Below are 16,904 nucleotides of genomic sequence, written 5' to 3' on the forward strand. Positions count from 1 at the left end.
TAACACATCGGAAACATGAAGGTTTCGCCAAAAACCTGGTTGAAATCTAATACTAAATATGCAATCCAGTTTTCATAAGGTTGTGCATTAACAGTGGCATTGTTGCAATGTTCAAGGGGCATAACTTGAAACAAGAGGCTCAGTTGTGTCTGATACTGCTTATCTGACTAACGCAAGTAAAAAGATGGCCATTTAAGGGTTAATGCAGTAAGGTCATTGTGGGAATTTATTCCTTCTGAGCTATCACCCAAGCGTTTACCAAGTTAATTTGACCTGTTTTCCTATGTGCTAAAATTCTTTCTGAAAGCATAATAAATATGCAGACATTTTGCTCATGTGTGTATTTGTGTGATTTGGATTTTTAATGTAGTATATAAAAAAATCATCATTCATATCACTATGATGTCTGCAGTGTGGCAGTTTATAGTGATGTCTAGCACTGGGGCATCATGCTGCAGACATGTAACATCATGTCCCACCCAGTCACATTATCCTGACAACAGGCCGACCAGTCCTAATACTAACCTGAATAGTGAGGCTTAACTGACCATCAAGCATGGCCATACTTCAGATATCCCCATCTGTACAAATGACTCTGTCAAGCATGGCCCTAATTAAGATGTCCCCATTTGTACAACTGACATGGTCAAGCATGGAGTTACTTCATTCAGATAACCCCATCTGTACATCTGTCAAGCATGGTCCTGTTTCAGATATCCCCATCTGTACATGTGAATGTCAAGCATGGAGCTACTTCAGATAACCCCATCTGTACATATGTCAAGCATGGCCCTAATTAAGATGTTCACATTTCATTCTGTCAAGCATGGTCCTGTTACAGATATCCCCATCTGTACATCTGATTGTCAAGCATGGAGCTACTTCAGATAACCCCATCTGTACATATGTCAAGCATGGCCCTAATTAAGATGTTCACATTTCATTCTGTCAAGCATGGTCCTGTTACAGATATCCCCATCTGTACATCTGTCAAGCATGGTCCTGTTACAGATATCCCCATCTGTACATCTGATTGTCAAGCATGGAACTACATGTACTTCAGATAACCTCATGTGTACATCTTTGTCCAGCATGGAACTATTTCGGATAACCCCATCTGTACATCTAACTGTCAAGCATGGCCCTAATTAAGATATTCCCATCTGTACTTTGATTCTGTCAAGCATGGCCCTACTTCAGACATCCCCATCTGTACATCTGACCATCAAGCATGGCCCTAATTCAGATATTCCCATCTGTACACCTGATTCTGTCAAGCATGGAGCTACTTCAGATATCCCTATCTGTACATGCCTGTGCTATTTAGGGTACATAAAAAAACATGAAAATCTGACATTGCTAATATCATTTTATTGATGCATTTTGCTAAGAAAACATTTAGTCATATTGCACACATATATTGCATAATATAGTACTGTATTTTCAATAATGACAGGAGCTTGTGGGATTTCCTTGCAAATGTCTACCATTCAATGGCAAAATACCTTCATCTGGATTGCAAATACAGGGCTGACAAGATCACAGAGTGAAAACTGATAATGAAGACTTATTCCATTGAAACCTATGTGCCAGGGTTTGAAGGCAAGCCAAAATTTGTTCTATGGGTATATGTTATTGAAAGAATAGCCTATGTTCAAACATTTGCCATGTAAATAAATTCTGATCTTTATAAGATTATTTATGTTGTTAAATTCTTTACCAGATCCAATAAATTAAAATTTAAATGTAAAATGATTTGAGATTATGTTCAAACTAATGCACAAATTCAGCTTCCAGCACCAAGTTACATGGCTTTAATTCAGCCCCACACTTAATAGCTGCATGAATATATATGTAGTGATTAAAAAAAGATAAAGATTTCTACAACAAAAGTCCCATGAAGGGACTGCTGCTCTACTGGGTGAAAATAATTTCCAGGAATCAAGATAAAACCATTTCTTCTTTTTAACTGCCAAGTGTTGAAGCCATGTCTAATATTCAGCAAATTAGTGGATATACATGACATCAGATTTGCACCATTCAGGACCAAGTGGACATCATTAGAATTATGACCATCCAATCAGGGGGAGTAAAGACAACAGGATTTTCAACACAGCCATGGCCACCATACTTAATGTGTAATTTGCTTCATTTTCATTTAGGGCCAACTTAGTATCTTCACAAGTTTTCTCTTGAAAACCCCATTATCATGGCCATACTGAGGGTCAGTTTGCATTATTTTCATTTAGGACAAACTAGATACCATAAGAACTTTTCTGCTGAAAACCCCATATTAAAATGACTTTCCATTTAATAGATAAAGGATGGCAACCATGGTGGTTATAATGGACAACATTAAACATCCTCTGGTGAAATCCTTATGATGATACGACTTTCTGTTTTGAAGAAGTAATTATGACAAGATTCTCAAGATGGCTGCCATGGTGGCAATACTGGATATCACACTAGCACCATCTCCATGTAGGACCATTTGACATCAAAATGTTCAGTGACAATCCCATGTTAATATGACCATTCATTCAGGAGAAGTGGTGATAAAATTTTCAAGATTGTCACTTTGGCAGATATAATGGATTTCTGAGTGGCACTTTTCTAGTTTAGGATCAACTAGACATCATAAGAAAGAAGTCTTGATACAACCATAAAGTCAAGAGGATATAATGAATTTCTGAGTGGCACTTTTCTAATTTAGGATCAACTAGACATCATAAGAAAGAAGTCTTGATACAACCATAAAGTCAAGAGGATATAATGGATTTCTGCATGGCACTGTTTTAATTTAGGATCAACTAGACATCAGAAGAAAGAAGTCTTGGTACAACCAAAAAAGGCAAGAGGATATAATGGATTTCTGAGTGGCATTGTTTTCATTTAGGATCAACTTGACATCAAAAGAAAGAAGTCGTGATAAAATCATTTAGAATCAACTAGACATCATAAGAAAGAAATCTTGATACAACCATAAAGTCAAGAGGATGCTATGGATTTCTTAGTGGCACTGTTTTCATTTAGGATCAACTTGACATCAAAAGAAAGAAGTCGTGATAAAATCATTTAAGATCAACTAGACATCATAAGAAAGAAATCTTGATACAATCATAAAGTCAAGAGGATGCTATGGATTTCTGAGTGGCACTGTTTTGATTTAGGATCAACTGGACATCATAAGAAAGAAGTCTTGATAAAGTCATTTAGGATCAACTAGACATCGTAAGAAAGAAGTCTTGATAAAGTCACACAAAGTTCACAAATGTGTTTGAATGGACATGGTCATATACTTATTTCTTGATTTAGATTTAGTGGTTCTTGAAGGGGCAAAAACTTCTTGGTATTAATGAAATTTGTTCAAGGCAAAATTAGGATATGGTAACCAAGAATATATCAAGTTTATTCAAATGATTTGCAAGATGCATCCATTTTAAAGACCAATAATAACAATAATAATAATACAATTATTATTGTTAAAATAATAGTCAAAATATTATTTTGTGTTATGTTCTTTGAATCAGGAAAGGTTAGTTCATTGCAAAGAAGTAGTGTTTCACTGGTTGTGTTGGGCAGTGATGCATACACTGTCCTAGTTTAGTAGTGTTTTACACTGTGGTTGTGTTGGACAGTGATGCATTCACTGTCCTAGTTTAGTAGTGTTTTACACTGTGGTGGTGTTGGACAGTGATGCTTTCGTTGTCCTAGTTTAATGGTCACAGGTGACACTCTTTTGAAGTGAATACAAAACACCACTGACTCAGTAAACAGGACAGAAATTGAACTACAATATTCCAAAATAATGGACTTTGCCTTTTTTGCAGTTATTGTTTTACAGTAGTTATTACCGGGTCCACATAAAACTTTCTAAGTAAATGACAGACTTGTACTCAAAACTGCATTTTTAGAATTGTATTACGAAAGTGCTAGCTTCCAAAATCTGCACGGATATTTTATGCAAGAAAAGTAACTTGAGGTGAACATTTAATGTCGATATTTTTAACTGGTTTATGAATATTTCATTTGCAAGTTTTATGATTAGATATTTCAATATTACTTCAATACAACAAGCAAATTTGAATAACAATGTCTGAGACAGCAATAACTTTAAATACATTGTACAATAAATTATAGATACAGTATATATTTTAAGTACAGGACAAAAAAATGTGTGCTAATAACTTGTATATCAAGGCTTCTGACAATTTCTAACATAGTGTGAACTAGAAACAGATGCTCAGTATCAGAGTTTACTAAACCAATCTATTTGATTGGAGATAATAGCTATACTATTCCCACACATGGATAAACAAACAGGAATGATCTTAATGGATGCTTGATTTAAATTCTGTACAAACAACCTCATCCCAAACTTGCATTGTATTAATACCAATGTTAACACATCAATTTATCTGACTGAAAACATAAAACAGAAAATATATTTAATTAAAAAGAATAAAGATATAATTTGCTAAAGAAGTTACACACTTCAATTAAGGTAGCAGTAAATCGCATTAAACATTTTTTTTACCTGCAAGTGTTATGTATTATCTTAACCTTGTTACTGACACGTTTTAACAGTAGATACATAAAAAATGTATTCCCTTCACCGTTAGTGAAATTTACATAAATAAATAAAGGACAAGGTGAGATACATATGGTGTATTAATAACACGACTAGCAATTGTTTTATCTTAAGGGCATACAAGTTGTATAAAATATCCAAGCAACATCAGATACTTTCAGGCTGCAGAGAAGAGTAAATGTGAGGACAAGTTGAGATCTATTTGGTGGTAGATTCAAAAAATGGTATGGAAGATGGTGTTATATTGAGTAAATACTCTACCATGGCCAAAATCAAGTGAAAGCGCTGAGTCAACTATGTGTTGCAATGTTTTCAAAATTTACACAAATTATAACCAAGCTTATGCACACTCAGTAATATTCTTTGCAACTGGATGTGTAATTTATAAATGCAATAAATTACACAAACTCCATGCATCATGTATATATAAAGGGTGCAACTGGATGTGTAATTTATAAATGCAATACATTACACAAACTCCATGCTTCATGTATATATAAAGAGTGCAACTGGATGTGTAATTTATAAATGCAAGAGCTATACATTGCACAAACTCCATGCTTCATGTATATATAAAGAGCACAACTAAACTAATTATACATCTCTATATTGTACTACTCTCTTATACTGGCAATAATACTACCTGTAGCATGCTAATTGTTACAAAATACATGACCAAACTCATACACTGAATTGTACTTGTACATTTTGTAATAAGACTTGATATACAATTTGAATACAAGCATAAATGGTTTCTATGCAGAACCAGGCTTAATTTTTATATTATAAACCAGACTACAATTCAGCAAGAAACATTTCAAATGTTCACCCAAAAAACCAAAGACCCAAGAGATATGGAACTGCTCATCAACCTCACATCTATTATATAAATGCTAATGAATATAAACCATGACTACAATTTAAGAATCCAAGAATATTTTTTTTTTAGAAGTTGTTGATAGCATTTGTCATGAAGACTACTGTTTTGTAACACTGGAAATATCTGATTGTGCATTGGCTTCATTTGTATAAATCAGAAAGGCCTGAGGGATGATTTGTCAAACTTCTGTTGACAAGTTTTTACAAATGATTATTAGAACCTTTTTCTATTTATTTTTAATAAAGGTAACCATATTCGATGGTGGCTCAGCATCAAATGCATAACTTGAAAGCTCTTCATGCCAGGGTTGTTTCAGTTAAACATGGTTAAATTGTGCTCTGCAGGTTTTGACAGGTAGTTGTTTTGACGTTTTTCTACTAAGTAATGATGGCCATATCTAACGGAGGATCAGCAAATTTGTTAAAAATCTGAAAGTCAGGATGCTTTTGTCAGATTAGGTCCAATTATGTTGAGTATTTTTATGAGAAGAAACTGTTTAAAGGTTATTCTATTTCAAGTCATGGCACCCATACTTGATGGCATATTGACATCTGATGTATAAAATTGAAAGCCCTTCCAGCAAGACAGCAATAAAATGTGGTCAAATTCTGAAAAACAGTTATTTAATAAGTCACCATAATTTGTCTAGATTTAGTGATGTTAGCAATATTTAATGGTACATTGCATATTTTGTACAAATATGTGATCTATTCATGACAGGTTTTTGTGAAATTCTGTCAAGTTATGTTCAGTGGATTTTTCTCCCCAAAAAGCTGTTTAATGGTTTCCTGTCAGTAACAGTGCCCATAATAGAAAACTTCTTCATACCAGGACACTTTTGGTCAAATCTGATTCTGTTCAGTGGTTATTTGAAGAAGTTATTTCACGTTTTTACATTTTTTTGTAATCAACCCCATATTTGATGGTTGAGCTGAATAATTTAAATCTGAAAGCCTCTCATGTCTGGATGCTGTTAAATTTGATCAAATTATGTTGATTATAGTTTTTTAAACACTTTTTTTTATTAATGGCAGCCCTGTTTTATAATCAATCAGTATAATTTATAAAAATGTAAGGTCTTTCCAAGATGCTTTTAACAAAATGAGGCAGAAATTGGTGTCTGAGGTTTTTATTGAGAAACTGAAATGGTAAATGTTGATTGATGACAAATGCATGTACGGACAGATGATGAAAGATGGCCACATGTCCTTACCATAAGCTCACTAAGCCTTGTGGCTGCGTCAGATAAGTTTTTTTTATATATATATAAAAGTGTGATACAGGTTTATGAACATAATGATAAGATCTAATATCCATAATATCAATTTCTAAAGCCAACAATTCAGATACAGTATTTTGCACTTTGTACCAAAAATCTATCTTGAGCAGCAGTTTATCTTAGCAGGCGGATAAACTTTCTAAATCATATGTATAAATAAATCGTCTTTTGTGATCTCCCAGTGGAACATGCCTTTTCTAATCTGTAACGCTTGCCGTGAAGATACTTTAAATCAACAATTCAAGTTTCTCCAATTTTACAATCTGCTTTATCATTATTTTGACTTCAGTCTTTTGTTTAGTAAATGTGAAGCAAATCCCTTCACCATATCAGCAGTTACAATAAGTCATTACTCTCTTAATTTGCAACCCTAAAAAGCTGCATGTTTGACATCTCATAGACTTAATAAATAAAATATATATTATGCATTCTGAGCAAGATTTCCATCTGATTCTTCACCACTCTCCTCATTTTCATTTGTAGTTCCGGACAATGCACCAACTCCACTGAGGAATAGAGTTTTGCTGCTGTTACTTTCAGATTGTGTCACTGATTGTGTGGCTTCTTCAACCTGAAAATAAAAACAGAATGAATCTCTCAACAGACACAAAGTTGACTGATTTATGTATATTGTGACAAAATGAATTCTAGTATTGATTCTTTTGACATAAAATGCTGATTAACACTTTTCCTATTCTCCCACCTATTCAATTCTCTGTCCTAAAATCCAGTCTAAATATCACATAATCTGAGTTTTGATGTACTTCACCTGTAAGAAAAAATAGAACCCAAACACCTTGTCATTTATGATAGTCACATAAAACAAATCAATGTAACCAATAATTCGTTTCTAATTCCTGTATTTATATATATGGTCTACCTGACTAATTCCTATACTCCTACACGCAGTCTACTTGACTAATTCCTATACTCATACATGCAATCTACTTGACTAATTCCTATACTCATACATGAAATCTACTTGACTAAATCCTATACTCATACATGCAGTCTACTTGTCTAATTCCTATACTCATACATGCAGTCTACTTGACTAATTCCTAAACTCATACATGCAGTCTACTTGTCTAATTCCCATACTCATACACAGTCTACTCATCTCATTTTCTATACTAATACATGAAATCTACTTGACTAAATCCTATACTCATACATGCAGTCTACTTGTCTAATTCCTATACTCATACATGCAATCTACTTGACTAATTCCTATACTCATACATGCAGTCTACTTGACTAATTCCTATACTCATACATGCAGTCTACTTGTCTAATTCCTATACTCATACATGCAGTCTACTTGACTAATTCCTATACTCCTACATGCAGTCTACTTGTCTAATTCCTATACTCATACATGCAGTCTACTTGACTAATTCCTATACTCATACATGCAGTCTACTTGTCTAATTCCTATACTCATACATGCAGTCTACTTGACTAATTCCTATACTCCTACATGCAGTCTACTTGTCTAATTCCTATACTCCTACATGCAGTCTACTTGTCTAATTCCTATACTCATACATGCAATCTACTTGAATAATTTCTATACTCATACATGAAATCTACTTGACTAATTCCTATACTCATACATGCAATCTACTTGTCTAATTCCTATACTCATACATGCAGTCTACTTGTCTAATTCCTATACTCATACATGCAATCTACTTGTCTAATTCCTATACTCATACATGCAGCCTACTTGACTAATTCCTATACTCCTACATGCAGTCTACTTGACTAATTCCTATACTCATACATGCAATCTACTTGACTAAATCCTATACTCATACATGCAGTCTACTTGTCTAATTCCTATACTCATACATGCAGTCTACTTGACTAATTCCTATACTCATACATGAAATCTACTTGAATAATTTCTATACTCATACATGAAATCTACTTGACTAATTCCTATACTCATACATGCAGTCTACTTGTCTAATTCCTATACACATACATGCAGTCTACTTGTCTAATTCCTATACTCATACATGCAGTCTACTTGACTAATTCCTATACTCATACATGAAATCTACTTGACTAATTCCTATACTCATACATGCAGTCTACTTGTCTAATTCCTATACTCATACATGCAGTCTACTTGTCTAATTCCTATACTCATACATGCAGTCTACTTGTCTAATTCCTATCCTCATACATGCAATCTACTTGACTAAATCCTATACTCATACATGCAGTCTACTTGTCTAATTCCTATACTCATACATGCAGTCTACTTGACTAATTCCTATACTCATACCTGCAGTCTACTTGACTAATTCCTATACTCATACATGCAATCTACTTGACTAATTCCTATACTCATACATGAAATCTACTTGACTAATTCCTATTCTCATACATGCAGTCTACCTGTCTAATTCCTATACTCATATATGCAATCTACTTGTATAATTCCTATACTCGTACATGCAATCTATTTGTCTATTTCCTATACTCATACACATCCAACAATTCTATACTGATATATGCAATCTACTTGTCTAATTCCTATACTCATACATGCAGTCTACTTGACTAATTCCTATACTCATACATGCAGTCTACTTGTCTAATTCCTATACTGATATATGCAATCTACTGTATAATTCCTATACTCGTACATGCAATCTATTTGTCTATTTCCTATACTCATACACATCCAACAATTCTATACTGATATATGCAATCTACTTGTCTAATTCATATACTCATACATGCAATCTACTTGACTAATTCCTATACTCATACACGCAGTCTACTTGTCTAATTCCTATACTCATACATGCAGTCTACTTGACTAATTCCTATACTCATACATGCAGTCTACTTGACTAATTCCTATACTCATACATGCAATCTACTTGACTAATTTCTATACTCATACATGAAATCTACTTGACTAATTCCTATACTCATACATGCAGTCTACTTGTCTAATTCCTATACTCATACATGCAGTCTACTTGACTAATTCCTATACTCATACATGCAATCTACTTGTCTAATTCCTATACTCATACATGCATTCTACCTGTCTAATTCCTATACTAATACATGCAGTCGACTTGACTAATTCCTATACTCATACATGCAGTCTACTTGACTAATTCCTATACTCATACATGCAGTCTACTTGACTAATTCCTATACTCATACATGCAGTCTACTTGTCTATTTCCTATACTCATACACAGTCAACACATCTCATTTCTATACTTATACATGCAGTCTATTTGTCTAATTCCTATAGTCGTACATGCAGTCTACCTGTCTACTGGTCTAATTCCAATGCTCATACACAATTGATAATATAAGTTTTTTACAAAACTTTTTATCAATCAAGGCTTGAAAACAAAAAGTGTAACACAAACTCTGTTTGGAAAGTTTTCAATGAATACAGTGGCGGAACACACAATGTTCAGACAAATAAAATTCACTCCTGGTAAATGACACCACAGTCACTGATGACACTGACATTGCAAATGTTTTCAAAGAATGTTTCACCAACATGACCTCAAACCTCAAAGTTAAAGGAACCAGTGATAAAAAAAACAACAAAAGAACCAAAAAGATTCTGCAGCAGCAAAATCCCTAAGGAGGTATGTTTCTCTATCTCACCAGTATAAAAAACTTTGTTAAAGATTGTCCCATTCAACTTGATACCAAGTAAGCTACAGGACTTGATCAGAGTCATTAAATCTTCTGCCTCTGCTATTTTTAGATAGCATAACATTCATAATCAATTTAAATATTACAACCTCATCTGTTCCCTGAATATGGAAAGCTACAAAAGTAACTCCTATTCACAAATCTGGTTCTAAGGATGAAGCTGATAACCACCGGCTAATCTCAGTACTACCAAACTTGTCAAAATTGATTGAAAAACATGTCCATGACTTGTTATGTCAGATTTAACAAACACTTGCTGTTACACCCAAACCAATCAGGCTTTAGTCAGAAGCATTCATGTGAGACTGCCTTCATCTCACAAACTGATAAATGGCTTCAAGCACTTGATCAAGGTAGATTAATAGAATCTGTATTTGTAGATTTCAGGAAAGCTTTTGACATGGTAGATATAAAATCCTTTTGAAGAAAATGAAAATGTACCAATCTGATGAAAGCAAAATTAGATGGTTTACTTCATAGTTATGTGAGAGAACACAACTGTCTGAACCTGGAACAATTAGATATGGAGTACCATTAAGCTCAATTCTAGGTCCATTACTATTTATATTATTTATTAATTGCCTATCACTTGTACTAAGAGACTCAATATCATCTACAGATCTCTATGCAGATGACACAACATTGTCAGACATGCAAAACACTAAGCATGACCTGGAAATTGCTTTACATGATGCCCTAAACAAACTGGACAACTGGTGCACATGCAATGGCATGGTGGTAAATACAGGTAAAACTAAAATATTACTTTTCTCAACATGGCAAATAAGAACAAATCTTGATGGTGATGGATTATATCTGACATGAAAATGATCTGTCATGATAGACTACTTTGTGTTTTGGTAGATAATAATCTATCATGGTTTGAACATATCACACCTATCATTACAAAAGTTTATTCAAGTTGATGGCTTCTAAGTAGGATAAGACATTTTCTCCCTGAAAGGCACATAAAACTATTTAATAACAGTTATATACAACCCTATTTATACTGTATATACAGTATCAGGTAATTCAAATGACAAAAACACAGCAAAGCTGGCACATCTTTAAAAAAAAAGAGCATTCGGACTAATATCAATCCAGAAAGAAAGCAAGGAAAATTTAGCTGGCAAGTTAAAATATTACCTATTAAATGACCAAATATTGCTGAGAAAAGCCAAATTAATATATAGGATATCAAATAATAGTGCTCCTGAATATTTACAATCACTATTCCAGTATAGGCTACCTGGTAATACTCCCCCCACCTGCGATCTATATCTACCAAACAGTATAAAATTCCCAAACCAAATAAGAAATTATTCAAAACAAATGTTTCCAATACTCTGGAACTTTTCTCTAGATTAATATTCCAGTTAAAACTGTTTTGGCTACCCAGTTCATTTTCTTTAATTATGTTCATCTCTTTCAATTCAGTATAGGCACTGTATGTGAATGCTTTTATATATATATATATATATATACACACACACACACACACACACACACACACACCAATATTGTTGGTACATCAAACTGTGATCTGCCCAAGGCACGGCACATTAACATGTATATATTAACAATGTTTGAATAACAGGCAGTCAAGACAAAATAGTAAATTTCTTGCTTAGGAGGCACACGCAGACTGTAACCTATTTAATGCTTATTTATTTATATGTTTTTTCTTAAACCTACAATAAGGTTTGAAAAAATTAAAATATCCAAAGGCCATTGCCCAACCCTCTCTTGGTTCGTCTGTCAGTATATCATCTCTCTCTCTCTCTCTCTCGACAATCAGAGCACGATAAGAGTGACATTCCGTGAATAAACAAGCGTAGCTGATATTTGCCTGTCATGTGAAGATGTCTCTGTACCTATGAATGATGGTAAAAGTTACAGTAAAGCCTATCATGTGCTGAAAAATGGTGTTAAACCCTACAGCAACAACAACAACAGTCAAGCCAACCAACGGAATGAGGAAAGAGACAGAGCTAGGATAAAAACAATTTTATTGTCAGTAGCACTGATCTGAATAACAGAGTGTTCACAATCAAACTGGATGATGATATTAAGTCAATCAATCAAACTGGATGATGATATTAAGTCAATCATTTAAGCTGGATGATGATATTAATCAAACAAGCTGAACGATGTTATTAAGTCAATCAATCAAGCTGGATGATGATATTAAGTCAATCAATCAAGCTGGATGACAATATTAAGTCAGTCAATCAAGCTGGATGATGATATTAAGTCAATCAATCAAACTGGATGATGATATTAAGTCAATCATTTAAGCTGGATGATGATATTAATCAAACAAGCTGAACGATGTTATTAAGTCAATCAATCAAGCTGGATGATGATATTAAGTCAATCAACCAAGCTAGATGATGATATTAAGTCAATCAATCAAACTGGATGATGATATTAAGTCAATCAATCAAGCTGGATGATGATATTAAGTCAATCAATCAAGCTGGATGATGATATTAAGTCAATCATTTAAGCTGGATGATGATATTAAGTCAATCATTTAAGCTGGATGATGATATTAATCAAACAAGCTGAACGATGTTATTAAGTCAATCAATCAAGCTGGATGATGATATTAAGTCAATCAATCAAGCTGGATGATGATATTAAGTCAATCAATCAAGCTGGATGATGATATTAAGTCAATCAATCAAGCTTGATGATGATATTAAGTCAATCAATCAAACTGGATAATGATATTAAGTCAATCATTTAAACTGGATGATGATATTAATCAAACAAGCTGAACGATGTTATTAAGTCAATCAATCAAGCTGGATGATGATATTAAGTCAATCAACCAAGCTGGATGATGATATTAAGTCAATCATTTAAGCTGGATGATGATATTAATCAAGCAAGCTGAATGACGTTATTAAGTCAGCCAATCAAGCTGAATGACGATATTAAGTCAATCAATCAAGCTGAATGACGTTATTAAGTCAATCAATCAAGCTGAATGACGATATTAAGTCAATCAACCAAGCTGGATGATGATATTAAGTCAATCAATCAAGCTGGATGATGACATTAAGTCAATCAATCAATCTGGATGACGATATTAAGTCAATCAATCAAGCTGGATGATGATATTAACTAAATAAATTGCCATAGCTCACAGAAATACTTTCCAAACTGTTTGCTGTCAACGTCTCAAGGCCTTATTGGGATGAAGCTTTCAGCAGGAAAATTGGTTGAATAAAAAAGCAATGTGGGTATATAAGCACAGAGAGGCAATATAAAGGGCTGACAGATTGATAGATAGCAGATATTTAAGTATTTTCAATATCCCCACAACTATCTGGTATAGCATAATTCCTAGATTGGTTCTTGGCATTTTTATATTATACAGATTTAACAATTTACAAGTCACATTAAAAGTTAATCACAATTTAACATTTCTGTGTTAAAATGTAACTTGTAAACATATAAAAAGCCACTTACCTGTAATCTGCTACAGATGGTCTGGTAGGTTTTAGTGTTCAATACATTTTCTGGCACTCCTTGTAGTTCAAAGTCTGAGTAACATTTCTGAAAAGGAGTCACAACAAATTCAACTGTCATCTTGTTACAGCCATGTAACATGCATCACATAAAGTTAAGCATATTGTATGATACTTGATACTTTCCCTTTGTTCATACATGATATCAAATGAACAGTGCTAACCCTAACATGCCAGCATATCTATGTGACTGCAGATCCAGATCTCCTTTTTTACATCTTGATAAACATTGGTAATGGATGAATGCAGTAGTAATATGACCAAAACCATGCAGTTACAATAATACTTATATAAAGATATTAATTTGAACTGTTGAGGCACACATCATTACCACTGATTCAATATAAAACATTTTAGAATTGGGTACACATTGTGACTAGTTAATTTACTTTGAAACCTCTCAAAAACATTTGTATGTTCTGATATATTAACATGGTGCAAATTAATTCTGCTTAAATAAAATGTTATAGTTGAATAAAATACTTTTTAAGGACGTACAGATAAAAAAAGCATCAAAATGTTATTGAAAATCAATTTGCCTGATTCGTTTCTTTGTAACAGCCTAAATATTTGCACCATTCTGTACAACCTTCATAAATTCAACCTCGGATTCATTGTGATAGTTTATTACCTTGTTAATAGCCAAAATGCATGTCAGCTGGTATGGATGGAGGGAGAGGTCTAGCCTGTCTGTCAGCCAATCACATATCATCTTGACCTGACCTGTGTACCATTGCTGAAATAATTTTAAACAAACATTTAGCTTACTTAGTGTACACCTTCAACTGTTTACATGTAAACAGTGCAAGTAATCATTTCTTATTTTCTTGTCAACTTTCACAAATTTAAGAAACCTATGTTATAAAAATATGGAATATATCTAGAACATCTAATTAATGATATATCTTCAAAGATAAAAATGCTGTAATTGTGTAATTATATAAGAAATTTTAATATCAATATTACAATAAATATCACAAGCATAAGAGCTCAAAAACTGCAAGTTTTTGCACTTGCACTTTTAAAAGATAACCCAATATGCCTTACTCTGGTCAACAATATATGCTTAAATGACACAGAGCAAGTATGACCAAGGTTATTTTAATGGCCTCTAAATCTAAAGTGTGGTGGGTTATTTACCTAACTACATGCTATATTAACAAACTACTTCTGAACCTTGGTTAATACTTTCTCCTATTTTATCAATTAAAATGTTGTGACTGACATTTCACAAAGTAATCTTTATCAACTGACAAAGGATGTGGATGCAAAATTATTGGCAGATCATCATTATGAACAAAGTATATGTGGCATTGTTTGATTGAACTTCTTACCTCAAAAATGGACAGCAAGAAAAGATAATCAATGATCTTGATTGAACTTCTTACCTCAAAAATTGACGGCAAGAAAAGTTAATGGTCTTGATTGAACTACTTACCTCAAAAATGGACAGTAAGAAAAGTTAACCAATGATCTTGATTGAACTTCTTACCTCAAAAATTGATGGCAAGAAAAGTTAATGGTCTTGATTGAACTACTTACCTCAAAAATGGACAGTAAGAAAAATTAAGCAATGATCTTGATTTAACTTCTTACCTCAAAAATGGACATCAAACGAAGTTAATCTTGACTGAACTTCTTACCTCAAAAATGGACAGTAAGAAAAGTTTATCAATGATCTTGACTGAACTTCTTACCTCAAAAATGGACAGTACGAAAAGTTCATCAATAATTTTCTGTCTCAGGATTTCCAGATTCCCTCTCATGAAGTTCACATAGGCTTTCCCTAACTCATCTACTGGTTTCTGAAATGTTTGATAATGGTTAAGCTTTTGCTCTCAACTAATATTACAATTAATGATTTAAAGATCAGATTGAATTGTTTTCTCTCTGAAGCTGTAAAAAGATTTTACTTGGTTATTATTGTTTTAAAGTCTGCATATATACTTTGTTTACATTAACATGAATTACAATAAATTTCAACTAATGTTGTACATCAACATGACATACAACAAACTTAAACTGTATGTCAACACTGTGTGTTGCCTTCAATTATTTGTTGCAGTTAACTAGCTTATTGGTTTTGATTACTAGATCCAAATTACCCTCAACAAGTATTGCTAAAAAAAACCGAATGCTCTTCTGGCCAAAGAATTTCTATCAATCCATGATAAGATAGTTTCTTCTTCTTAACTACTGTTTGTTGAAAAACACTGCTAGTGTCCATATTGAATTTATAATTGGTGCCATTTTCATTTAGCAATTAAACATGACAAGAAGTCTTTTGGTGGAAACCAATGTTAATATGACCATCTATTCAGAAGGAATAGTTTGTGACGGGTGTGTGATTTTGTATTTTTAACAAAGCTTTAACAATCTGAGTCATATCGCTACGATGTCTGCATTGTGGCAGTTTATAGTAGTGTCTAGCACTGGGGCATCATGCTGCAGACATGTAGTATCATGCCCTACCCAGTCATAATATCCAAAAAGCAGACAAACCAGTTCTAGCACTAACTTATTAATGCTTAGTGCAAAATGAGGCATCTGCTAGCATCATTTTTGTAAGTCTTTAGTATGACTCCGCTGGGGTTCAAACCTGTGACCTCCCACATCCAAAGCAGATGCTGTAACCATTTGGGTCACTGAAGCGGTTCCTGTGAAGGAATAGTGATAACACTATTTTCAAGTTGACTGATATGGTGGGCAATGTTGGACTTACATGCTTTTAATATAGTAACAACCAGACACCATAAGAAGTGTTCAGATGGAAACACTAAGTTGATACAACTATCCATTTTGAAGGAACAGTTTTAGCAAGATTTTAAACGGTTGCCAAGGTAGCTATATTGGCTGCAAAATCTGCACAATTTTCATCTAGGACCAAAATGCAATTTTAATTGTTAT

General features: G+C 33.4%; 1 protein-coding gene across 2 annotated transcripts in view; it reads right to left on the bottom strand.

The window, feature by feature from the left end:
- Positions 1-1,356: 1,356 nt before the first annotated feature.
- Positions 1,357-16,904, bottom strand: part of LOC149788471 (calcium-dependent secretion activator 1-like) — a 237,371-nt gene continuing 221,823 nt past the window's right edge. For both annotated transcript variants that reach the window (XM_089974454.1, XM_089974453.1), the window contains 4 exons: positions 15,695-15,802; positions 14,629-14,733; positions 13,939-14,025; positions 1,357-7,321 (listed from right to left, as the gene is read on the bottom strand). In XM_089974454.1, the coding sequence (XP_089830580.1) occupies positions 7,172-7,321; positions 13,939-14,025; positions 14,629-14,733; positions 15,695-15,802 (450 nt within the window). In that variant the 3' untranslated portion in view covers positions 1,357-7,171. The remainder of the gene's footprint in view (positions 7,322-13,938; positions 14,026-14,628; positions 14,734-15,694; positions 15,803-16,904) is intronic.

Source organism: Sinohyriopsis cumingii, chromosome 11 (assembly GCF_028554795.1).
Source record: "Sinohyriopsis cumingii isolate HCF-2022 chromosome 11, ASM2855479v2, whole genome shotgun sequence".
NCBI lineage: Eukaryota > Metazoa > Mollusca > Bivalvia > Unionida > Unionidae > Sinohyriopsis > Sinohyriopsis cumingii.